The following is a 26975-nucleotide window of genomic DNA, read 5'->3' as shown; positions in this document are numbered from 1 at the left end:
GGACATTCACACAGAAGAAACTGAATGACCATTACCTGTCCAACAGCTCCCAGTCCTCTCCGCCCCAGCGATCCTTAAATTCCTCAGTATTCATTCCACCGATGCGATCAAAGTCCGACTTGTAAATGCCAAACAGCCCAAAGCCATTAACTTCCCAGTAGCCTACACAGCGAAAGCAGACCGGTTTACAAACTGGAGCATTATAGACAGCTGGATACAAAACAGAAAGGTGGTCAGAGATGTTCATCTATTATTTAACTCCAGGAAATATGGCGGTCCAAGACTAGGACCGATACTGCCGCTCAGGCCTGTTCTTTGTATGCGATAAGCTGCAGTACGAGATTATGCAGACAATATGGCTGCTGTTTTCGCTATCTGGTGGACATCCTGGGGAGTCTGCACACCTACAACAATGATATATTGATGTTTATCCTAATGAGATCACCAGGAGGGATGAGCGAATCTGAAATGTGAGGTTCGGGGTTCGTACCAGACACCCAGTTATGAACTCCGAACACTTCTCCTGGGAGTTCAGATGGAGGGACGGAGAGAAGGGACAGAATGAAAGGGGACAGATTCTGTGGGGTTACTCTGCTACCTTTGGCAGCCCTCTAGCCCTTAGTAAAACCATTTTACAGAACCAAAGTTCGGGTTCCCATTGACTTCGGGTACTAGAACTGTACCCACACTTTAACGTGAACTGAACTTTAGTATAAAGTTTGGTCGAACCCGACCATCCATGGGACCGCTCCTCCCTAATCACCAGTCCTGACTCCTGTAAATGAAAACCATAAAAGAAAAGCTGCGCTTTGCCTTGAAACTATTCATTATGGCTTTTTCCCAAATCTTTTATACATTATTTCACAGCTAGTTCTCTAAATAGGACCTGCCCCGAATGCGTTCAGCGCAGCCCCAATGCTATCAATCACAATGAATATCCAGCGGTTCCAGTCCTGACTGAAAACTGAAACATGGCGGGTAAGCCATGATACTAAATCGTCTTATTTCCAATGTATTAACTGGGTTGAGGGGAGCAAATAACAGAAATAATGTAAGACAATACTTGCCTAATAATTCTGCCACCGCTCCTCACCGGTCTGAGGAAGACTGACTGCCCACGTGACTGCTGCAGCTAATCCTGCAGACTGTGAGGCTACCGTCACACGATCAGTATTTGGTCAGTATTTTACCTCAGTATTTGTAAGCCAAAACCAGGAGTGGGTGATAAATACAGAAGTGGTGACATGTTTCTATTATACTCGTTCTCTATTTGTTCCACTCCTGGTTTTGTCTTACAAATACTGAGGTAAAATACTGACCAAATACTGAGCCCTCGCGGGCAGGGTTATGTAGCTGTATGCCTTTGTTTTTTTTGCTCATCTTCAATTGTATTTGTCTATATTTGCCCCCTTTTCACATGTAAAGTGCCATGGAATAAATGGCGCTATAAAAATGTATAATAATAATAATAATAATAATAAATCATCAGCAGACCATCATGGAGCGCCGAGTGGTCAGGAAAATAGTCTCACTGTTATAGGATATTCCCGCAAAGGCCTAATTTCTTAATAAGTCGGAAAACCCCTTTAAAGCTAATTTATAAGACAAGAGGGAGCCTGTCAATATGAAAATATATGTGGACACACAGACTGAATGTCACAGATGGTGAGACAGCGTCCAGTCCGTCTTACCTCGGGGCTGCCGCGGCGAGCTTCCACAGCTCAGTCTCATTACAATAGGGGCAAAAGCCAAGCGACCCTCCACACAATGCTTCCTCACACTGTCCAGTACTGAAAGAGGGAAGTGTATGTGCAGGTCACACAGGAACACAATGCTATGATTGTCCTGCAGAAACACACCGGTGAGCTGATGAATGGCGCCATCCACATACAAAAAAAATCAGACAGAGCTCCGAGCTGTACTCATTCCTAACCTGTATGGTATCGACGCCGGCCTGAAGTCCTGCTGACCGCTCAAAATTCCCACTTCTCTTCAGGTACTGATAACTAAGAAGAAATGAAATGTCAGCAGGAAGTTTGTCATAAGGGTTCGCGCCTATAAAATCGGGGAGTGCAATGTGAATAACGACATCGCGTTGCACTCGCGACAATGTTATTCAATGAGGCGGTGTTCATCTGCGAGGGTTTCCTCACCTGGAATTGGGGTTAGGGGAAAAAAAAATAAAAAATTTGCAGCATGCCGTGAGTAGCCATGTTAAAAACATCCGAGACTCGCCTGTAAAAGTCAATGGGTGTGAGGGGAAAAAAAAAAGTAAAAAAAAAAAAAACAAACAAATAAATAAAAATAATCAGACAATATATGGACCATGCATGTGCCGAGTGATTTTTACACACCCATCTCAGGAAATCTGACATTTAATCAGCCGAGTGCAAAATTTACAGCGTGAACTGTTAGAATAAAGATGTCATCAGTGAGATATACAATTAGTGCAATGCAGTGATTATGTATCCTACTGACATATCACTTTCTATCTATCATCTATCCATCTATATATAAGATTGTTTTTTTTAGTTAGAAAACTAGCCTGAAATCACAGAAAATGACTGCATGTAGAAGCGGATGTTAAAAACGCATTGCATACGCACGTCATACAGATCCTCGGTGAGAAAAAAAAAACAAAAAAACGGAAGACGTTCACCTGATACTCGCCAACCTTTCAGCCTCTTTATATACGCAGACGTGAACGTACTCTTAGAAGCAATACCTTGAGGTCGTCATAAAACGAGTTTTACAAGTGATTTTTGGGCACAATAAACATATATACATCAGGGGTGCACAAACATTTCTGGTTTGAGGGCCAAACCGACATATTGAACAACTCGGCTTTCTGCCTATGCAGTGTACACAGAAAGCTGCCAATCCGTGCTGTGGGCGGGGTTACACAAGAGCTCAGAATTCAGAGCTCTGCTAGATCAGCGGCAGAGAAAACTGTGATTTCGTCAAAACTTCAGCAGGCAGCCCAGTGAGTGACACATTGTTGGAATTGGGATCTCTACCTCTACATTATGCTGCTCTCAGATGGGGGAGCAAAAAACATTTTGACAGATTCCCTTTAGGCCCGACATGCAAAATGCCAGACTTCATGAATTTGGGCTTAAGGGCGATGGTGAACAACATTATTTCAACTAACTATTCATATAAAACTACCCTCATCTTAAAAACAAGAGATACGTGCGTGGAAAGTGGTGCGCAAGCAAATCGGTCGCCAGCTACCGGCTTCCACTTTATTAAAAATGCATAAAACCAAGTGAACCCAATGTGATTGCTATTGATTGCAAAACTTCTTAAAAAATGATTTCTACAGCAGCTGCTAAGCATTGCCAAGTATACTTTCAGCACTTTCAAGCAGTGCTACAGTTAACTCATTAACGACCAGATAGATATGGATATCTATATAAAACAAAAACTTCCTTCTCACCCCCAATGGGGATGGTCTTTGTTGTCCTTCCTCATTCTCGGGTCCTCTACTAGAGGCCTGGGAGTTTGAGGGTTCTGTGCAGGATCTTAGCTGTTCCCAGCATTGCGCTTTTCTGGACAGAGCTCAGATGTTGCTCCTGGGATCTGTTGTAGCCATTCTTCCAACTTAGGGGGTCACTGCTCCAAGTGCTCTAATCACCACTGGAATCACTGTTGTCTTCACCTTCCACATCTTCTCCAGTTCTCCTTTGAGGCCCTGGCATTTCTCCAGCTTCTCATATTCCTTCATTCTGATGTTGCTGGCACTTGGCACTGCCACATCATTGCCGTCTTCTGATCCTTGTCTACTATCACAATGTCTGGATCTCGAAGTCCCACAGGATTTCATTCCCCACCACTTTTTCGTGGTCTCCCGCCTGGACTTAGTGGGACATAGCTTATATGCTGTGCAGATGTTCCTGTATACAATTCCCGCTACTTGGTTGTGCAGATCGGTATACGCTGTTCTTGCATTTTGTATCCTGTCACTATGTGTTGGACTGTTTCTGTGGCTTCTTTGCATGGTCTGCACCTTGGGTCTTGTCTGGTAGATTCCTGCTTCTATGGATCTGGTACTTAGTGGTTGCTCTTTTGCCGCTATGATTAGTGCCTCTGTGCTGTCTCGGAGTTGAGCTTTCTCCAGCCATTGGTAGGATTTCTCCATGTCAGCCACCTCCATTATCTGTCAATGGTACAACCCATGCAGAGGTTGTCTTGCTCCTGTTCTTTCTTCCAGATCTCTTGTTCTTGCCTCAGCGTCTCCTATGAGATGTACATGCTCTAGCTCCAGTGTCTCCTATGTGATGTACATGCACTAGTCGCAGTATCTGCGTTATGCTCCTGGATTCGAATCCTTGAGCCTGTTATTTATATTCGGCTTCCCTGTCCACTGAGCCTCAGCAGACATACCTTTTTCCAGGTGTTTAGGTTCTGCTATTCTGGCTGCATTTTGCTTAGGGAAAACAAATGAAAACACCTGTGTTTTTCTATCACCTTTAGGGTACAGCTTTATATTCTGTCCCCCTGCTGACATTTCCTACTAGTCATAATCTCATTTGGATGTTTAGCCATACTGCTGTAGTTTAAAACCAATCAGTGTATTTCCAGCTAGGGATTTATGTATTTGTGGTTTCTGTTCTTTGATCTATACCTAGCTTCTATTTTTTTTTTTTTTTTTTAGGAAGTAGGCGGCATATTTTCTAACAACAGGTACTTTTTGGCTTATTTTGTGGTTCACTCACTCTGGGATCTTTCCTTTTTCAGCACAGTTTCCCTTTTTTAAGTCATTCACACTCTGCTCTGCCCTCCGGTTCTAAAGGAGAAACGTGATGCGCTCAACGGCCTTTTAGGCAGCATAGGTCCGAGTTGTCATCCTCTACTCTGTGGTTAGGGCAATCTGTACTCACGCAGGAACCACTAGGGACTGCGGGGTCAGGATCTCTAGTCTGTACAGGAATCGGCAGGGTCAGTCGCAGTAGTTAAGATTTACCTATTATGCTGAGTGAGCAACTACACTAGCATAACAGTCTGCTATGTGATATTTATGCTCCAGCCTCAGTGCACCCTATGTGATGTATATACAGTAGTCCCAGTTTTCTATGTGAGATGAATTTCCCACTGTGAGGAGCATATACATCTGTGTTTGGGACAGCATATTGCTGCAAGCTCTTTACAAAACTTATCGCCAAGAGTTGACTGCACTCCAGACCAACGCAAATCTGTTAAATAAGTTACGAGAAGCAACATCACCTATACCATCTAACATCACAGCCGCACCAAAAAGCAGCAGCCCCAGAAGTCACATTAGGGGTCAGCTAATTAACTGTGCAACCAAATATAGCAGGTTCCCTTTCAAGTTGATAATTTTGTATGGTCCGCGAATAATAGTATAAATATCAAAATGGCCCTTGCAGAAGAATAAGGTTCTCTACTCCTGCTTGAGACCCAATGGCTTTTTAGAAAGTTTTGACTGCTGAGACCCCCAGCGATTCTAAAATTGGGGCTTTAGAACCTCACGCTTTAGACTCTCATGCCCCAAGCAGCTGGTGGTCGGACCCACTCTGCGATCAGCTAGGTATGGATCGGGGATAACTTTTTTATTTATATTTTTGGAACAACCCTTGAAAAGGGCAATCAGAATATTGTAATGACCATAACCTTACAATTCCCGTCAGCCCATGTACTACATCTCTACTCCACTTTGGGGGCTCATTTGTAGACATTTACTGCACAAATGCACATATCCATGGATGATGAAAAAAAAAAAAAAAATCAGAACCATCAAGAATATCATTAATTCTAGATGCCTGAAATACAGTAATACTACACAACACGAGGACGGGTGTAAGAAGGAGTGAGAGTCAACGCATATGGAATTGGAAAAACACAGTCACGTTCTTACTCTCAAGAGCTGGGGGTGCACTTTAATAATTCACAACTTCGTCTAGAAGATATATGGTAAATACCTTGGCAGTTTAGCACGACGCAAAGCCTGTTCTACATCCATGTCCTCGCTGTCGTAATCCACTAGAATGAGATTGAACTGGTCATCACGAGTCTGGAGATACACAAACTCCAGATCATTGATCAGCTGTTGGACCCAACGGGCCTGGTTCTTAACTGCAAGATAACAAAGCAGGACACGGAGGAGAAAACGGGGCCATAAATAGACAGTGAGGTGAAGAAAATGCTGGACAAATCTTACTTCATAAATACATTGTCAGACCTATTCGCATTTACTGAATTCACCTGGATATTAGTGCGTGTTCAGACGCAGCAGATGAAGTGCAGGAAAAACCACAACAGGACAAAACCCCACATGCAGTATTAAGCCCCCCATACACAAGACTAATGTTGGCCTAAGCGGCCTATGCTTTTGGCGACACTGTGGGGCCCGTAACAGATGATGTTGGAGGAGATAAGGATCCAGGATGTCCAGTTTTGCGCTGTAAATCCTTTTTATTCTCGGAGAGATAACCCGCCCCCAAGGAGTTTGGCAGCGGCTCTCTCAAAGAAAGCACAGGAGCATTCGGCAGAGCGAGCGTTCCTGTGTACGGGAGAGACGGACAAACAATCAGGTGAATCATAGTTCAGTCAACAGCCATCTAACGTGTATTTGCACAGCACTACTTAGTAAGGAGTATATCATTTTATCTTTTAAACCCTATTCCATCCAACGCCCACTATCTAATCTCATAAAAATATTTGTAAATATATCTATTTTTTTCACTTATTTTCAAGCAATTGTGCCCCCCACTTGAGGGCATAAAAGATCTTTAGGGGACATTTTAACATTGAAATACATTTGTATATTCCTTAGGACTGTGGCAGGTAAATTAGCTCCAATAACGGCAAATTCAGCCTCCTGGCTTCACAGTAGAATTGATCTGGGTCTGCCAAGACCCAAAAACTCTTCACATGGTCCCTGGGTCCGGAGAATGAGGTGCTGTCAGAGGTTCCTACACTGTATACACAGCATTTGTTTAGCACCGTGGATACAATAATCAGGAAGGTAGAGATGGTTTATTATCATCTCTGCCTTCTCAATGTGAAGTCTGGCTGTGTCCAACTACTGGCTCCCGCAGGCTCCATGATCTTGAACAACTGCTTACGCTGCAATGAGATTTTAAAATATCACTGCAGAGTAAAGTGTGGACCGCCCCAAATGTTTAAAGTCTATTGGTGGGCCATAAGATGGTCATACACAATACATAACTGATTGTCAACAGCTCCCAACCACCCTATAAACATAGGTGGAAGAAGTAAGTTGCTTACAGACATCTCCAAGAGCGTTCATCTCTTGGGGAACAAGGAATCAGACAAATTCAAATCCAGCAGGTCTGATCCTTTTTTCTCAGAAAATGGCAGATATGTCCCAATGTATAGGCGTCTATATATAGTCACCCTTTCATGTTCCGGGTGGAATCAGCCTGAAAATGATGTCGTGGGCACGTACTTCTAAAAGTGACCCCTGTTCGCTAAGTTGGAGATACGTTTATTAAAAGTTCACTCAATGGGAGACATTATTGTAAAATAGAAAGAATCCCTTTTAGGAAATTCAGAAAATTTTTTATTGTAAAAACAGATTGTGCACGTGGAAACTCCGATTAAATAAACTTGGGATTTTCCATTTGGAAAGCGGCTCCATCCTGCTGTAAAATAGATGATGTGAGACACATTGCTACAACAAAAGGACACAGCAAACTCTGCGCGCTGCCTCCCTACTGACCCATCTTATGATCCAAAAGAGACTCACTGCTTAGGAACACAGAAAATAAACAGCAGAAAATGAGATATCTGGCCGTGATCTGAAGTCCCGGTATTCTCCGCAATGCTTCCACACAGTCAGGCAAGATTACCGCACAAAGCAATATTATGCCAGAAAATGATGCAACAACTAAACCAATGTGGTTGTAGCTACTTTTGCAAAATGCAACATCACGTTTTTTTTTTTTTTATCATATATATATATATATATATATATATATATATATATATATATATATATATATATATATATATATATATATATAGTGATTAGTAAAATATATAAAAAAAATATAAGTTTGTCAAAAAAAAATTGAACAAAAGAAACATGCCGATAATGCATTCAAGCAGGGCTGTGGAGTCGGAGCCAATTTTGGTGGAGTCGGTGTCATGGAAATTGAGGAGTCGAAGGCTTGGCTTACCGACTCCACAGTCCTGGCAGGGCTGTGGAGTCTGAGTCGATGTCATGGAAATTGAGGAGTCGGAGTCAGAGGTTTGGCTTACCGACTCCACAGCCCTGCATTCAAGGGTAATGAGAACTCACCAGGCACTACAAAGTGCACCGTGGCGTGAGAATTCCAGCTCAGACTGACAGGTCGGCACAAGATTGGTTTAGTATAAATGGAAGGACTGGGGGAAACTTCAGGTGGTTCTGCAGGAGGACTCTCATCGCTGTCACCGCCGGCGCCACGGTGCACCAGAAGATACACATACTCGGCCAGTCTCACTTTTTTACGTCCTCGTTCTTCCAGCTCTAGTTCCATGAGGTATCGGTTGCCCCTCGCAGAGTCACGACGCTTCTCCACATTGATTATTCGGAGTAGAGTGTAAATGCTATAAAACAATTGGAAAAATCAACATTTTAGAAAAAAAAAATTAGGTACATGGGTGAAAGTTAGAAGACAGCATACAAACAATACATACAAATTTTAGTACATTGGAAGCAATTAACAATTCTCTCACCCTCCATTCTTCTCATTCAGCTTCTCCATGTACTGAGCCACCAAATCCACAGTTTCCGCTTCAGAAAGCTGCAGGTTGCCGCTCACATTGCAGCGAAGATCATTCCAGTCTGACCTTAACATTTCAAAGTCTACATTTCCTACGCTAAACGTACGTTGCCAATTAATGGCGTCCTCTGGCCAGGTTTGCCGGGGCTCTGCATCCTCATAGCTGTAGTCCTGTAATTCTTCTGCTGGGGCTTCTGAAGATAAGCTGAGCGAGGGAGGGCCACCAGGAAGACTAGGTGAGGTAGGGAGGGATATTCCAGGGACTTCAGTTTGACCTTCCCAACTGAAAAGTCCAAGTTCTGAGGTATCAGGTGGAGTCCAGGGTTTAGATAGCTTTGTCCCATGTGACAGTTTTGGAGGTGTAGGGAGATGACGGTTTGCATGTACTCGAGAGGTTCTTCGTGGTTTAGGTTTCGGTAACAACATCCCAGGGAAGACTGGACCTCGAGACTTTTTAACGCCAGAGAGGAGTCGTGTCACATAGACTTTATCAGATTCTTGCTTATTTGAGTTCTGTTTTACATTCTCTACTTTTGTGGTGACCTCTGTTTTGCTTTCATCACTAGGTCTTACGTCTACATTGTCCTGCTTTTCAGTCTCTTTTTCTATTTTCCCATGTTTATTTCTCCTCATGGATTTCTCATCCTGCCTCCGAGTTTCTAACCCTCCTCTGACTCTTGATTTACTATCCGAATTCTTTCCCTTTGTCCTATGATCAATATGATTTCGTTCTCTAGTTCTTAAAGAAAATTTCCCTCCGGTGGGTTCCTCACCAATTCCTTGCCCACCAAGCAATGGCATTAAGCGTTTCCTACTTCCTCTGCGAGCAGAAGGTGGGCTTTCCCGAGGTGCCCATAAGAGGGATCTGAGAGAAGACCTCGTGCTATCATTTATTACAGGCATAGATTCCAATGAATCATTATAGCGGATGTTGGTCTTCTGAGGAACCACAGGGGCAGGTGACATGGCAGCAGTCATCATCTCTTCTGGAATATTTTTCTTCAATGTGCCAGGCAGCAGTGAGTCATCCTCGTCTTCATCTTCATCCATGAAATCTAAGAGCAAAATAATAGTTATGAAATTAGGCAAGATTTAATCAGTGTCGATTAACGGAAAAAAAAAAAACACATGAAAAAATATTAGTAATTGGTTTAAGAAAGGCAAAACCTTCTCAAGACACAGATGTACACCAATTTTTTGCATGTTCTATGAGCAATTTTCAGTTGGTGGGTGGGTGGAGATTAGCTGCTACAATGTTCCCTCAGCACACAAGATTCATGCCTCTATGAAACACATGCTCATGAGCAGCAGCAGAATTGAGGACCTTATACAGTAGTACTGAGCAGTACAACTGTGAATCCAGCTGTGGGGTAAGATAAAAGGCTAGAAAGCAGTATCACCATCTGTGTGTCTCTGCTTCTCTCACTCACTCCTCTCTCCATAGACTTCTTGAGCAAGATGGATTTTAGCAGTTTTTCAGAGCTAAAGGGGTTTTCTCAAAATCTGTCTTCACTAGCGCACTGCTCAGCTGCCCCCGACTTCCCGTGTACCAGGCGGTGGCGCACTTCTAAAGATTGACAGTTTGAGCTAGAAGGATAGCTAAGCTGCTGGCCCAAACGGAGCATACTCCCAATTCCGTCTCTCTGGCATCGGAAGGATGTAGGGGCACTCGAACCGGCTGGATCCTTTGACCTGGCCAGCTTCACAAGCTCTATAGTAAAGTGCTTGTCAGCAGTGCACTCACTGCCTAGGACACAGGCCACCACTGAGATGGCAGAGGTGGACACTAACCTAGGAAACAGTACGTTACAGAATCCTCTGTTCTTTAGAACAGAAAATATTTTTAATAATTAAATGCAAGCAATTTGAAATTTTAACCATTTATCATGATGACACAATCACGCTAATTAGCAGTTCATTAGGTCAGCAGGCAGGAGTGCTGGAGGAAGAATTAGAAAGAAGCGGATTTCACTTACAAAACTTAATCCGTTTATAATATTTGCGAACATTTTGCATGCCTGATGTAAGGGTCATTTTACACAGCCAGATAATGTGCCCATAAAGAGAGATGATGGCAAATACATCATTGCCAAACAGTGCTTGTTATACTTTGAGTTACATGCAGAAATTTTTTTTATATTTGCAAAACTATATGGGGAGAAAAGACCATTAGTTGGGATCGCTCATCCTTGTACTATGAAATGATGTGCTGCTATCATTAATCTTTAGTCCCGCACAAAAGAGGTGAGTGATAAGAGTGAATGTATTGCCGTTCGTCAGCTGATCGCTGGCATGTTTGATAATATCAGGAAAAAAAGTTTCTATGAATGCTAATTAAGCAATTCATCGGCCGTTCTAAAAAGTCACCTTCGAAGACAATTCTTTTTAACCTACATACACACATTTTTTGGCTATGAAGGTTATTTTTACCGTTTGATTTCAATTCAAATGTTAAGCCATTTGGTTTCTGCAGCCTCTGTGTATCACCGTACATAGCAGACTGTAGAATGTTGGAAATGTGTTAAGTGTCAGTCTATCACGGAGCTTGTGTTGACAGCAGTGTTTGCAACTCTCATATACCTTCTCCTCAACAACTTGTGACCATATCAAAGTTTAGCTTAACTTTGATGTGGTCATTACTATTATTTAGAGTTATAGCGCCATTTATTCCATGGCGCTTTACATGTGAGGAGGGGTATACATAATAAAAACCAAGTACAATAATCTTAAACAATACAAGTCATAACTGGTACAGGAGGAGAGAGTTACAATAGAGGACCTCTCAGAAGATTCTCCTTTATAGGGCACAAACCTCTATTTTTCTTCCACACAGCTCCAATTCCTCTATGTATACAGAAAGTGTTGGCAACTTTCGTTTTCAATTCCTTAGAAAGTTCTGTTCTCCATGCTTAGTGTGACATACACAGACACACAATGTAAAGATTGAGCCAACTTCTCCCTTTTTATCTGGTTTCAGGTGTGATTTTAATATTGCCAACACCTGTTACTTGCCACAGGTGAGTTTGAATGAGCATCACATTCTTGAAACAAAGTTGTTTAAACACAATTTTGGAAAGGTGGGAACAATTTTGTCTGGATCATTTTGGGGGTTTTGAGTGAAATTATGTCAAATTTGCTTTTCTACACAGTTTTTTTTTTTGTGTTGTTTCAATACACACAAAGGAAATAAACAAGTGTATAACAAAACACGTGCAATTGCAATAATCTTGTAGGAGAAATACTTCATTTTCTGGAACAAAATCAAGGGTGCAACACTTTCGGCCATGACTGTACATAGTCATGTCAGCTGCCAGCCTTAGCCGAGAAAGGAAGCTTTGTGACTACAGTTTCTACAGTGAATTCACTGATAAAAAGGCCTTTTCACACGGGCAGATGATTGGCAGCACAAACGTTTGTTCTCCACCACTGCCCCATGCCAGCAATCTGCCTACAAATTAATGCTCTTTTGACAACTGAGTGCGGCTTTTATGTAGGCCAAAAAATTTTCATTAGTCGGCAGCACATAATCCCTTGTGTAAACTGCAACTGTTTCTACATAAAAACGCAGAGAGGAAAAAAAATGAAGTTTTTATGCTATGCGGGAACACGGCCTAAGGCTACATGCACACGTTCAGGATTTCTCGCAGAAAATTCCTGAGAAAAAACGGACATTTTCTGCAAGAAATCCGCATGCGTTTTTTGCCGCGGTTTGTTTTTCCGGACACTTCCCAATGCATTTAGTAGTGGGAAATCCGCAAAAAAAAAAAACGCAAAATTAATGAACATGCTGCGGTTTTTACCGCGATGCGTTTTTTTGTTTTTTTTCCCTCAGAAAAAAACGCATCATGTGCACAAAACATGCGGAATTCATTCTAAATGATGGGATGCTTATTGTATGCGGGTTTTTTTTGTGATTTTATAGCGTTTTTAACGGGAAAAAAGCGAAAAACGCAACGTGTGCTGCACACAGCCTAAAGCTACGTGTGACACCTAAAACACCAAAATATTAAATTATGACACTATTCAATATATCCAGCAAACAAGTCAGATGAAACAAACTCAAAAATGTACCCGCGATTCCTAAAAAAAAAAAAAAAAAAAAAAAAGGAACAAATTCCAAACACATTTGTGTTCTGAAAAAAAAAAAAAAAAAAAATCACACAATGTGTTGCAAATTATTTCCGATCTGCACCCAAATACTGAATAAATGTTAATCCGTGAATGATCTGCATTACAAAAATGGATTCTCCACCACCTGGAACCAAAACTAAAAAAATAAATAAATAAATAGCGGCCTACATTTATCAAAAAGTTTATGCCAATTTCCAAAATCGTTGTAAGCAAGGTCCGAAAAAAAGAAGCAATTTTTGCAAAAACTGTAAATTGCGCAAAATGATCCATCTTTGCTTCACCCTCACTAACCGTTGAATAAAATTGAACGTGGACAGGCGACGTAGCCAACTTTAGTTTTGTCAAGCGGTGCGCCAGGAACGGTTGAAAATTTGGGCACAAATCTTCTGAAGGTGTAAAGTGCATTTTCTAACTTTAAGACCGTGACAAAGCTATTAAGTAAAAAAAAAGTTTTAATAACTTTGGCGCAATTTACTCCAAAAGGTCTTTTTTGTCCCCATCTACCGGTAGATAAATCTGCCCCGTTACATCTAACAGTGGTGGTGAACAGATGCGTTAGTGGGGCCCTTTTACCTCCATCAGATGGCCACACTTCAACGATACCAAACATATCTGCGTGCATACAGCTGTTCTTCTAGTCAGTGTTTTCTCCAGTTTTTTGGGGGTTTTTTTTGCCAAAAAAAGGTTTAATTCCAACGGAGGGGAAAAGAAAACAATTGCAAAAGCAATCTCCTGTGATCTGTTCTGGTCTTAAGCTAAACATATACGGAGTTAACACAAACTGAAGATGCAGAGCTATAAACAAGCCCGTATATAGACACACAGTCTTGGAGGTGGGAAAGATGACACGTGGCCACCAGAAACAGACAGAGCATTTTGTGCACAGGAGCGATCAAGACAGGAGAGAAGAGTAGTCTACAGGAGCAGGTACATCAAAATCTCCATCATCCTGTGCACAGGAGCGATGAAGACAGGAGAGAAGAGTAGTCTACAGAAGCAGGTACATCAAAATCTCCATCATCCTGTGCACAGGAGCGATCACGACAGGAGAGAAGAGTAGTCTACAGGAGCAGGTACACCAAAATCTCCATCATCCTGATGTACCAGATCACTAGAAGGGGGACCTGGGAGAAGCTTGTTTAGTAAACTTGCATACGTCAAATAAGTGCAATGTATACAGGAGAAAGAGGGCTGCTAGCCTCAGGCTCCATCAGTTTAGTGAGAAAGCAGTAGAAGCAAAACAAAAAAAAACAGCAAAAGTTAACATTAAAGCATTTGGAAAAATAATTAAATTGCACCCAGAGAGGAAAACATAAATGCACGCCCAACCGGGCAACTAAGGGTAGGTGCTGTGTCCCCCTATGAACACTACTGAGAAACAGATTTTACGGTGCGTATCGAAAATCTTAATTTCTTGTCCACTTCATTGGGAGACACAGAGAACCATGGGAAGTCGGAAAGCTGTCCCTGGGGTGGGAAAATAAATAATATACTGTTACCAGCAAATTATCCACTCTTGCTCAAGCCAAAGCCTGAGCAACTGCCGCCTGCAAAATCTTCCTGCCAAGACTTGCTTCCTAAGCCAAGGTGTGGTCCTTGTAAAACTTCAATTGAAATGTTAAGCCATTTGGTTTCTGCAGCCTCTGTGTATCACTGTACATAGCAGACTGTAGAATATTGGAAATGTGTTAACTGTCAGTCTGTCACTGAGCTTGTGTTGATTGCAGGGTTGTAGAAGAGCCAAACGGATGGCTCTGAGCTCCAGTAGATTGATGGGAAGGAGTCTCTCCTCACGGATCCACGATCCCTGAACAGACAAGTGGCGGAAAATTTCCTTCTACCATCCAATAAGGCTGGCATCCATGGTCAGAGCCTGCCACTGGATGGGGTGGAAGGAGCAACCCAGGATTAATAGGGGCGAGGTAAACCACCACCGCTTCAGAATTTGGACAGATGACTGCAGCACTAGCTTCTTTTCTGGAAGGAAGACTGACGCTAGAACCATGTCATCCTTAGAAACCAAAGTTGCTGTGTTGAAATTATTGCTGATTTTGCCCTGTTGGCAATCCATCCGAACTGTTCAAGGGAAACTAGAACAATCTGCAAACTCTCCAAATTCTGGGAAAAGGAAGGCGTCTTGACCGGAATGTTGTTCAAATAGGGGATTACCACCACCCACTGGTCCAGAGTAAGCCATAACTGGGGCCCGAACCTTAGTAAACACCCTAGGCGTGGTTGCCAGACGAAAGGGAAGGGCCCTGAACTGAACATGATCCTAGTTAATGGAAAAGCGAAGAACTCACTGATGAGCCGGAAACATAGGTATATAAAGATAGGCGTTCTATGTCTACAGAGGACAAAAACTCCCCGGCCCCCATGAATGTCGTGACTGACCGGATCAACTCCATCCTGAAATGAAGCAGCTGCATTCATTTGTTCAACGTAGGAATGCTATGGTTTGATTGAAAATGGCTTTTATACTTGGGGGACGAGATCTGATAAAACAGTCTCACGGAAGAGCGACAAACTCTATCCTGTAGCCAGAAGAGACAACCTCTGACCCATAAATCGCTGGCTTCCCCCAGCCATGCCTCCCTGAAAAGGAGGAGGCGCCAACCCGCTAGTCTGAGGTTAACTCCTCTACTGCCTCTGGAACAGAGAGCTCACCACCCTAACCAAGGCAATGCCCAGTGGGAGCACGTTTAAAAAGATGCTCTCTTTGACCTCTAGGAGACTCTGGGTCTAACCTGAAGGCCGGAATCCCCCAGTGCTGGAAACTGAGAAAATGTACAGAACTTCAATTCCCCTTTCCCCCTCAACTTTGAAATGGACGGATGGGCATGGCCTGGGGAAGCAGTGTGCTTCTGCCATACGTGGCATCAACAGGCACAACCCCTGGAAGGGTAAACCTGTAAGACTACTTCGAAACCAGATCTACACTCCATACTTTGAGCCATAAGATACGATGAACTGCCACACAATTGCTTGCAACCAGCTGCATCTAATAATGCTGAACATAAATATCTGCCTGTGCGATCTAATCCGCAAGCTCGACCTTCTGGGAATCAGCCAGAATACTGTGCCGTAAATGTTTGCCCAAGCAGTAACTGCCTTTGACAAGTAGAAGCAAAAAGGGGGGCAGATAGCAAAGCCTGCTGCTTCAGATGCGGGCTTAGCCACAGACTCTATACTTCTGTCTGTGGGGTCTCCAAGTGTCGCTACATCAGCACGATGTAAGGTATTTGTCCTAGATAAGGGAGATCCGGTAGTATCCCCCACAGGAGGAGTGGACTAGGATGCCACCAACATTGCTGGAAACGAGTGAAACACCTCCATAAAACTGTGCTTCTGAAAACGCCTATCAGGGTGGTCCCATGCCTTCTATTGGACTTCCCCAAATTCCTTTTGGTTAGAAAAAGACCTAGCCATGTGCTTGTTTCTACTAAAGAAATCTGTTTTAGTGAAGGGCGTGGGATCCTCTGACATCATCTCTAGAGACGAGTCAACAGCTGACACCAGACTTTCCACCATCTTCCTGAATTTCCCCATCCAATATAGGTCTAACACCGACCTCAAGACTTGGGAGGAGTGTACTTCCTGAGAGGTGGAGAAGGATCTTGTATGTCGTCCCTGAGAATGAGACCTGAAGGATGAGGTAGAGAGGCCACTTGGATCTCTGTTGAGACTGGCCATACTGGTGCGACGTGGATGGGTAGGGTCTGACTCGCAGTGGCGTTCGAAGCTCCTGGGTCATCAGCTGCCATTGGCAAATGCTCAACAACAGTAACCATGGTCCTGGACACCTTGGTTAGTTCGACTACTGAATGGGCAAAATTACGAACCTAAGAAGGCAGGGCTACACTCATCTGACATTACAGAGGTCCCCGAAACAGGTATAAAAAAGGAGGGAGGGAGGTGGAGGAGTACAGGAGGTACAGTATGCCACTGACTGCCCAGGGGAAAACGGATTATTATAGGCTAACCATGCATAATAAGTGTGTAGTGCAGGCTGAGCAGATAGGCATGGACGGTCTTCTCATGTAAGAGCCAGAGAACAGGAAAAAATGACAGTGAGCAGTGATTTAAGAAAAGCTGCTTAGGAGAACCACATATCAGCCCTCAAATGTTCAGAGCCCACCCTGTCCACAGTCCCGGAAGAGCAACCCCGTGCCCGCTGGTTTCCATTGAGCGCTGGTGAGTGATAAGAGCAGGACGACACGAGTGAGACTCTTACAAATGGTACCATATTCAAAATACTGCTTGGCGATATAGTGCCACCAAAAAGGAAGGGACCGTACTAAAGGGGCAGACTGCGGGAAGCGCTGCTGATTGACTTGGCTCAGCGGCGGCACGGATTGGCCACGGCACGCTGGAGAATCTGACTGGTCAGCAGCACACTCAAAGATTTACTACAGTGCTGCAATGGCAGCCACAGAAGACTGCCGCACCAAGGTAACAGCAGTGCCGCCAAGCAACTTCCGCCACGCTGTCCACCCAACCTGACCCGGGTAATTGCGCTACCTCAGCACAGAGAGAGAGTAGTGGGCAATCTCTGAAAGCCAGCAGGGCGGACCGAAACAGCCCCCTGCCACAGCAGCAATTTGCTTACCGTACCTGACAGTACAGCAGAGCTCCGAATCGGTGACCGGACCGGACCAGACAGCCAGGCATCACAGGCACGAGCCTCTCCTCCAAACCAACGAGCACCAGTCCTAGCTGTCACCACCAACCCAACCCAAACTAAAGAGCACCCTTTTTAGCTGCCCCCTCCAACCCAAACTACCAAAGAGACAGGGAGCGAAGGAGGGGAAAAAGTGTGAGGAAGAGGGTGATTGAGTCACACCGAGGCCCAACAGTGCTGTGCGCACCTGTCCTGAACACCAATCTTCTGCTCCATGCAACACGCGCACTACGTAGAGTGGGCAGGGGAAAGCTGGCTGGCTTACGGACCGCCGCCCTAGTACCTGACTACTGACAGTGTCAGGGCATTCTGGTCCGGCCACTTCGACGCAAGTGGATACGGACTGCACAATTACAACCTGTACTCTCCGTCACTGCATGGGTGAAAGAGAGCACAATTACACCCCGATACCCTGTACACGATTCAGCTGAAAAAAACTAAAAAGAAAAACTGTTATTGCCCAAGACAGGTCCGAGACAGACCAAGTCTCCAACAGACACTACACAAAATGTCGGGGAACCCACAGCCTATGTTAACTCTACATAATCTCAATAGAGGAGATGTTAATGGCTTGTCCTATTTCCCAAAACTATTTTAAGTTCTTCTTTCAATCAGACACGTGCACTTTAAAGAGGACCTGTCTCGTGCCATAAATATGTAATTTTACCTGGTGTAAATACCGCCTTTTTCCTGGATCAGGTGTTGCTACCGTGATTTTCCATTCCCGAGTTATAGAGCCCTCTTCCATGTATGCAAACGCATGATTATATGACCACGCTTACTTGGCTAATAAGACTAGATGTGCATACAGACAATAGGGTGCCATCTCTCAGGAACGGAGAGGCAAAGATACAACAGAGAAACATCTCCAGATTCATGAAAAGAACAATCAAAACATGAGAAATCCAGCTCGACGAACTTGTGAACAAACGTCTTTATTTACCAAAAAGTGCTCAGCAGAGGATAATAACACTTTTTGGTGAATAAAGTAGAAGTTTGTTCACAAGTCCGTCGAGCTGGATTTCTCATGTTTTGATTGCTCCACACTTTGACACAGCGTTTTCCCTGCTCCGAACACCTAAGGCTGCCATCACAGTAGCAGTATTTGGTCAGTATTTTACATCAGTATTTGTAAGCCAAAACCAGGAGTGCGTGATAAATGCAGAAGTGGTGCATATGTTTCTATTATACTTTTCCTCTAATTGTTCCACTCCTGGTTTTGGCTTACAATTACTGATGTAAAATACTGACCAAATACTGCTAGTGTGACGGCAGCCTTAGGATGTCTACTACGGTGAGCTGGACTTTTTTCTATTTCATGAAAAGAACGCCATTTACACCAGATAATAAAATTACAAAAAGCGACAAGTCCTAGAATTATAGAATATAAAAAGATGTCATTAAAGGTTCAAAGACATAAGTGGTTAGCATAACATGCCCATGACATGGCCGCAAAAAAAGGGTTGACCACGGCTTCCAGTCACTCACATGCAGCATAGTATTAAAGCTCGGCCTGTCAGCCAATCAGCATCTGGGAACACTGCTGATTGACAGGCCCTCTAGACATGCAGAAAAACACACAGCATGTGTAGCCGACCAGTCCAGAGTATATGGAAGCAGCTGAATACTCCGGTTTGGGGGTCTGTATCATTTATCAACCTAGTTTCCTCAGAGCCCCCTTAAAAACTTATTTTTGATGTCGGTATTTAAAAAGTGCTTCAGTCGATGACAAAGTCACCTAATATATAACAATAACCTCAGTGTCAAAATCTGACGCTGTTCAGCTATAAATGACTTCCAGCAGTGGCACGAAATAGACCGAGACACATGAGTCATCCATTTCCCGCACTAGAACAGTAAGACTGTCTGTACGTACGCTGGCGACTGAAGAAGAGGAACGGCATTTGGGGGGAATCGTCATCATCCATCTTCATGTACTTATAGAATCCGAACCTGAGACAAGAAAAAACACAACAACATGAAACGGTGGGCCACATGTGTGACAAGAATCCGTGCGAATGTTAAAGAAGTGAGGCAGTGGCTTCAAGACAGCGATCATTTCAAGGAAAACAGGAGAGAATACATATAAGACATCACAGCCAAGAGACGGGCCGGGCACAAGCCACGGAGGACTCACTTCTCCAAGTACACTGGGGATTCCCGGTAAAAGCATTTGTTTTCCGTTTCCATATGAGTAAGGCGTGTAAAATCATTAGGGTAGACGAATGTAAGGTAGACCTAAAAAGAAAAGGACTGAAGTAAGGAAATGTGACGAGAGGTGGAGGAACGCGCGTCGCGGTATACACAGCCAGTATCCACTTACAAACTGCAGGCCTTGGTAACGGGCAATGGGAAAGTCCTTCACCACATAAGTAGGATTGTACGCACAGGGAACCAGCACGTTCTCCACTTTGGATTGTTCAATCATAGGGGCTGTAGAGAGATGACAGAAGTTATGTCAGACACCGAAGTTTGCCGCACTCTTAATCTTAAAGTTGTACGCACAGCTGAGCAAGTGGGCTTAGAAAGCGGCTTGAAAAAGCGGTCAAACGAACGAAAATATGAGTTTCTAAGGAAAACCACGTACTGTTCACATGTTCAGACTGAACGTATTAACGGCTTCAGGTTTCCCAAGAAGCCAAGCGGATAAAAAAGTGACCTTTCCATTCTTCAAGTGTCTTCGGTTTTGAGCGTTACAAAAGTAAATGGGAAGACACCCAAACGTTTTTTTGGAGCGTTCAGTCATTTTATTTAGTTTTTAAGCAAAAACAAAGCAGATTCTTCATGAAGGTTATTAAAAAAAAAAAAAAAAAAAAAAAAAAAAAAAACATAAAATGCTGAAAACCCCCCCACCAGTGATGAAAAAGATAATTAAAGCACTCAAAAAAAAATAAAAAACAAACAAGTGAATAATAAAAAAAAAATACAGTAAAAAAAATAAAATAAAAATAAATAAATAAATCAGTATTTATTGAAGGGCCCACCTCTTGAAATACTTGGCAGCTTTGTCCACCTGAAAAAACGTTGCATGAACATAGCCTTAGGGTATCTTGACAGAGTTTTTTTTTTTTTTGTTTGTTTTTTTTTTTTTAAGGTGTTCAGACACGACAAGGTTTTTGTAACAAAATCTTTTTCGGAAACACTTTTTGGGGGAGACTCAGTTTTGGAGAAGTTTTTATTTTCCAGAAACATTTCCTGGAGAGGTTTCCTTCATGATCTGGTTCATGCAGCACCCCTATCCCCCTCTTTTTACCCCCTACTAGTCTCCTTTCATTAACAACAAAGTGACTTTCCGATAGAAATTAAAGAAGCCCTCCTACTCCCATCAAAGTTTTTATCCTCTTAATATATTGCAGTCATCATATTATATAGCAATGTGTACTTACAATTGCTCATTTTGCCTTTCCACCCAGTTATTTCTTAAACAGGAAGTCTCTTTTCCCTGCATGAGTCATCATTAGAACTACAATTCTGCATCTTCTCAATCACTGCAAAGTCCCTGTTATCAGCACACACTGCTGATGACCAGACTGAAAACCTCTAGCTGTCAATCTGGGCATTACAGAGGAATGACAATGACCAATTCTAAGAAACGATGTTTACAAATTATTTCATGAGGCATGCAAAGGTTGCTGAGAAATGCTCTTTTAAAGAGACCCGACACTGGAACAAAAGTGGTCATTTTTTACTATTTGATTCTGTTTGCTCCCCTGAGTATTCGTTGTATGGCCTCATTTACTGCTACTTTTCATGGTCTTTACAAAGTAGGCCTGGCTTACGGGATCCTCTGGGGCGTCTTTAGGCCGCTCTGCATTATTACTGTGAACCATGCCCCCAACCCACCATTACCTAGCTACAGCTCTCATAACACCGGTACATTGTGCTAAACTTACTCTTATAAAAGGTGTCTCGAGGATCTTGCCTCAAGATATCAACCGTGGGTTCCTCTCTGGTTAAGCGATGGTCGACCACACTGGACATGGTTTGTGGGATGTGGGAGATCTCATTCATTTTATAAGAGGTCTCGTCTGGAAGAGAAGAGCTTGATGAGGAACATCCTAAACCGGTGATCAGTTGTGTGATAGCAGATGGCACGCGCCATTGTCTTACCTGTGTATAAAGACAAATACTGAGAATCCACGATTTCAAACTTCATCCCTGGGAGAGAAAGGCGCCACTGAAATACAGATACAGACCCGAGTGAGATTCCTGGTGGTGACTCTTCGTATGTATGCAGCGCTAATACGCTGCCGCTACATCACTCTCAGGGATCAGTAGGCCACGGTCGAGCCACTATTCAGCTCCTCAGGAAAACACATTTCGGGGATCATCTTGACACTTCATATACATTGGCCTTGAGGATACTGCAAGCGTGTCTTAAGGGGTGTGAGGAATTATGCTTAAAGAGAACCTGTCACTTGCCATAAAGATATTATTTGTACCTCGTGTAAATGTCGCTGTTCTTCTGAGTACGGCCTTGTTTTTCTTTTCTTCCTGCGCCTCTCCGTTCCTGAGATATGGCCATTTGACCCCCACACACACACTGTATACAAATCTAGCTTTATTAGCCAAGTGGGCGTGGTCTTAAAAAACCCCTCTGGGGAAAAGTTTAAGAACCATACCCACTTGGCTAAAAATGACAAAGAAAAGGAGGTCATAACTCAGGAACGGGGAAGGGGCAGGAACAAAATAAAAAGAACACCCAATTCAGGAGTACATCGCTATGAAACTTTTTGCCTAGTTTAAATATCTATGGCGAGTGATGGGTCCTCATTAAAGGGGTATTCCAGCAACAAGAAGCTATCACCTATCTGACCACTAAGACTCCCACCGGTTGCCTCAAAGTTTGACCGGAGCACTAGAGTACATGCTGGACGGCTGCTCCATTCATACAGGACACAAATGTAAGAAGTAATCACTGATCCTGTGGATTGACGTTAACTTAACAGAATATCCCTTTAATAGTCTTTCCATCAATACCTTTTTTAATCGCATGGCTTGCTCCAAGTAATAATAAAATGAGCTATCCTCACCCTCCGCAGCTCTCATTCTTCGTTAACAGGCTGCAGCGGTGGCATAAAGACAACAGTGCACATTACCGCTGCAGCCAACCAATGAGTTAATGGAGACACCACTACAATCAGAAGCAAAGGAAGATTGGCAGAGGGCGAGTACAGCGGATTGAATTGCATTTTTACCTACAGCAGGCCAATGGTTAAATATTTTATTCCTGGAAAACCCCTTTAGTTGAAGAACCAGAATCCGCCTAATCATACTGAAGCCTCAAATATGGAGGGGAACACAAAACCTTGGGGTAGATAATGACACTCACTGCCACTTCCACATGGTCAGAGCCTCGATCATCCTGTTTGTGAAGAAGTTCAAAGTAATATCTCCGAGAAGTCATCAATCTAATAAAAGAAAGTGTCCAGGAGAGAGAGAGAGAGTAGGTAATGTTACTGCAGGAAGAGTAAATAATTAATACCGCTATAAAGCATGCAGAATATTTAATAAGTTGGCAATTCTTGGAGAGAGGATCAGCAGCAGTCCAGAGCTCCGCTGGTTGGCTACGATGGAGAGCAGCAGTCCAGAGCTCCGCTGGTTGGCTACGATGGAGCGCAGCAGTCCAGAGCTCCGCTGGTTGGCTACGATGGAGCGCAGCAGTCCAGAGCTCTGCTTGTTGGCTATGATGGAGCGCAGCAGTCCAGAGCTCCGCTGCTTGGCTACGATGGAGCGCAGCAGTCCAGAGCTCCGCTGCTTGGCTACGATGGAGCGCAGCAGTCCAGAGCTCTGCTTGTTGGCTACGATGGAGCGCAGCAGTCCAGAGCTCTGCTTGTTGGCTATGATGGAGCGCAGCAGTCCAGAGCTCCGCTGGTTGGCTACGATGGAGCGCAGCAGTCCAGAGCTCCGCTGGTTGGCTACGATGGGGCACAGCAGTCCAGAGCTCCGCTGGTTGGCTACGATGGAGCGCAGCAGTCCAGAGCTCCGCTGCTTGGCTACGATGGAGCGCAGCAGTCCAGAGCTCTGCTTGTTGGCTATGATGGAGCGCAGCAGTCCAGAGCTCTGCTTGTTGGCTATGATGGAGCGCAGCAGTCCAGAGCTCCGCTGCTTGGCTACGATGGAGCGCAGCAGTCCAGAGCTCTGCTTGTTGGCTATGATGGAGCGCAGCAGTCCAGAGCTCTGCTTGTTGGCTATGATGGAGCGCAGCAGTCCAGAGCTCCGCTGGTTGGCTACGATGGAGCGCAGCAGTCCAGAGCTCCGCTGGTTGGCTACGATGGAGCGCAGCAGTCCAGAGCTCCGCTGGTTGGCTACGATGGAGCGCAGCAGTCCAGAGCTCCGCTGGTTGGCTACGATGGGGCACAGCAGTCCAGAGCTCCGCTGGTTGGCTACGATGGAGCGCAGCAGTCCAGAGCTCCGCTGCTTGGCTACGATGGAGCGCAGCAGTCCAGAGCTCTGCTTGTTGGCTATGACTGGATACAACAGGTTCAGCTGAGAACAGAACTAGCTACGATATATACCTGTGTGCAGCCGCTGAAGACTAACAATATCCTTATTCACAGTCAGCAGACACACACCTTAAAAAAGGAGAAGAATTAAAGGGGTTTTCCACTTTTAAAGAAGTGAACCCAATACGATTCCAGTAATGTTAAATAACAAAGACAAACCGTACTCACCCTCTGGGTCCTTGTTCAACCAGTGATGTTGACAGTGCACATCACTGCTGCAGGCAATCACTGAACAGTGATAGGATGCAGCGTTTATGTGCACGGTTGACTTGATGTCACCTTCGCAGTCAAAACACAAAGGCCGGTGATGGAGCGCGTTAGGGCGAGTAATATTTGGCTTTGTTATTTTACATTACAGAAATAACGTAGAATTTCACTTTTCTATATGTGGAGAACCCCTTTACGTCTATTAGAAAGTTACACCATATAGATCATGTATTTATTTAATGATTAACCACAGGAAGTGATAGGAGGGAGGATGTGGGTGTTTGGTGCAGGCTCAGCTCCTGAGCCTGCTCTATACAGGGCAGGTGCTGGCTGTAACATACAGCTGACAACTGCCCCTGACAATACAGATCAGAGCCAGCTCTGATCATTATTACAGGATGCCAAGGGGGTTGACATGGCATTAGAGGGCTTGCGAAAAGCTCCCCAACCCCACAATGCTTGCTGCAATCTAGGTGCTGCTATGAAGCCCAACCACAGGCTGGACTTCACAGATCATTATTTGCTTTATATTATAGGATATAGCAGAAGTGAGCTCAAGCTCTCTGGGGAGGATAAACAAAATGAAAAGTACATATATATATATATATTATTAAAAAATATATATTTAAAAGATATTAAAAGCATAACTCACATAATGCCAGAAATAAGTTCATGAACTAGAAGTTACCTACACCAACTTACCACCATTCAAGTAACTCATTTATAAAGCGGTAACTTTTTTTAAATTTTTTTAACCCTTTTAAGTATTTTTTTGCTCCCATGGGCAGAGACATCTCTGAGCGCACAAGTACTTATCCAGGATGTGCTGGTAATGGCAAGTCAGATAAATCTATGTTATGATGTAATTACCGAAACACATAAAAACTTGCAAGAATGGATAGAATGGAGTCAATAAATTCTCTTTATTATAAAGCTTATTGAGCGGTCGAGATGTGAATTAACCCTTTAACCTTTTCAAGAAAGTAGCGAAAGTCGTTCTCTTATAAAACCGATGCATCGCCACCATAAACACCCATCCGACAGTGGAACGGAGCGGGAGACAAGAGGGTGGGATTGGAATTTACGGCAGATGACGATAGTTATTCCCAGATATTTCTACATAGAGCATTTCTGGAACTTCATATGAAACTGTACCTGAAAAGGTTGGGAGAGAGAGATATGCCAGTATATAGAGGAGCAAGGAGAGAGTATGGAGGCCACGGACTCTCACCCAACAGACCTTGTTAAGAGAGAAGACTGGGCATGTTAAATTTTATCTGCCCAATCGTTTCATTTCTGCGGATGAGTCTTTCTATTCTCTCCATTCATTCCCTATGGGGCTGCCAGAAAAAGGTGATCGCAACTCGCACAGGATCCACCAAATCACAGGCGATATCACAGCCGCCCCTGCTGCCCCTCCCATCACAATAGGCTTTGCGCAAGCTCACTAGATGCTTCAGTATAAAAGAGAGGATCATACTCTGTTCATTGTGGTTAATGTGCATGAGGATTTCCTGAAACAGGAAGTTAAGAGTCTAAAAATGCTGCAGTAGCCAAAGTGGAATTTACAAAACTTCTATTTTTTATTTTTATTAAAGGGAACCTGTCACCTGAATTTGGCGGGACTGGTTTTGGGTAATATGGGCGGAGTTTTCGGGTGTTTGATTCACCCTTTCCTTACCTGCTGGCTGCATGCTGGCTGCAATATTGGATTGAAGTTCATTCTCTGTCTTCCAGAGTACACGCCTGCGCAAGGAAAGATTACTTTGTGCAGGCGTGTACTACGGAGGACAGAGAATGAACTTCAATCCAATATTGCAGCCAGCATGCAGCCAGCGGGTAAGGAAAGGGTGAATCAAACACCCGAAAACTCCGCCCATATGACCCAAAACCAGTCCCGCCAAATTCAGGTGACAGAGTCCCTTTAAAGGAAAAAAATAAATTCACAAATCTGTTTTTAAAAAAAAAATACATTTAAACAAAACCAACAGGTAATTTTCTGATTTCCCTTTAAAGCCCTCATACACATTACTCTCCCTAACTGAAGTTATGTCGCTTATCCATGTTATGTAAATAAAAGCTTATAACCTGGCGTTAAATTCATCCATTGGTTGTATAAATTATTCTTTTGAAAGCTGAAACCCTCTGAAATGTGGTTTAGGTTAAGAAAAATAATTGGCATCAAAGCAGAAATATTGATCAGCTAATGAACACAGAATGGTCAGATTTTGGCAAGACAAAAATTTTGTCGCCCACAGAAAGTAATGTGATATTAAAACAAATAATTAAATTAAAATACAAATATATGTTGCATGAAGTTGTGGTGCTTTTAGCCATATTTAATATTTTGTGTGACTTCCATGAGCTTGAAGGACTGCATCCATGCGGTTCAGCAATGATTCATACAATTTATTAATGAATGTAAACATATTACCCAAACCCATACCCTCAAACTTGGGGCGGGCAACACTTTACTAAATACATCAACATACTGACCAACTGAATCGGTTATTAAACCGTGCGCTGAGTCAAAAAGTGTCTTGTACTTTTTTGTTTAAAAACTCATAACTTTATTGAAAAACACATTACACATTAAAAAATCCTTAAAACAATACCTCTGAACCACAATAGACAGAATAACTGACAAATACGCGTCTTAAACAAATGTGGTTTCAGCAGATCCCAAATATGTTAATC

The 26975-nt window shown here is 43.4% G+C and overlaps 1 protein-coding gene across 2 annotated transcripts in view; it reads right to left on the bottom strand.

The window, feature by feature from the left end:
- The window catches only part of B4GALNT4 (beta-1,4-N-acetyl-galactosaminyltransferase 4), a 67233-nt gene that overhangs the window by 5707 nt on the left and 34551 nt on the right, over positions 1-26975 (bottom strand). For both annotated transcript variants that reach the window (XM_069739765.1, XM_069739766.1), the window contains exons 9-20: positions 22898-22976; positions 21676-21742; positions 21459-21593; positions 19889-19998; positions 19703-19803; positions 19442-19518; positions 8707-9808; positions 8288-8577; positions 5943-6096; positions 1934-2006; positions 1692-1845; positions 36-162 (exon numbers count right to left, since the gene is read on the bottom strand). In XM_069739765.1, the coding sequence (XP_069595866.1) occupies positions 36-162; positions 1692-1845; positions 1934-2006; positions 5943-6096; positions 8288-8577; positions 8707-9808; positions 19442-19518; positions 19703-19803; positions 19889-19998; positions 21459-21593; positions 21676-21742; positions 22898-22976 (2469 nt within the window). The remainder of the gene's footprint in view (positions 1-35; positions 163-1691; positions 1846-1933; positions 2007-5942; positions 6097-8287; positions 8578-8706; positions 9809-19441; positions 19519-19702; positions 19804-19888; positions 19999-21458; positions 21594-21675; positions 21743-22897; positions 22977-26975) is intronic.

The sequence above is a fragment of the Ranitomeya imitator genome, chromosome 9 (genome assembly GCF_032444005.1).
Source record: "Ranitomeya imitator isolate aRanImi1 chromosome 9, aRanImi1.pri, whole genome shotgun sequence".
In the NCBI taxonomy this organism is placed as follows: domain Eukaryota; kingdom Metazoa; phylum Chordata; class Amphibia; order Anura; family Dendrobatidae; genus Ranitomeya; species Ranitomeya imitator.
This window is presented reverse-complemented; position numbering and strand designations above follow the sequence as displayed.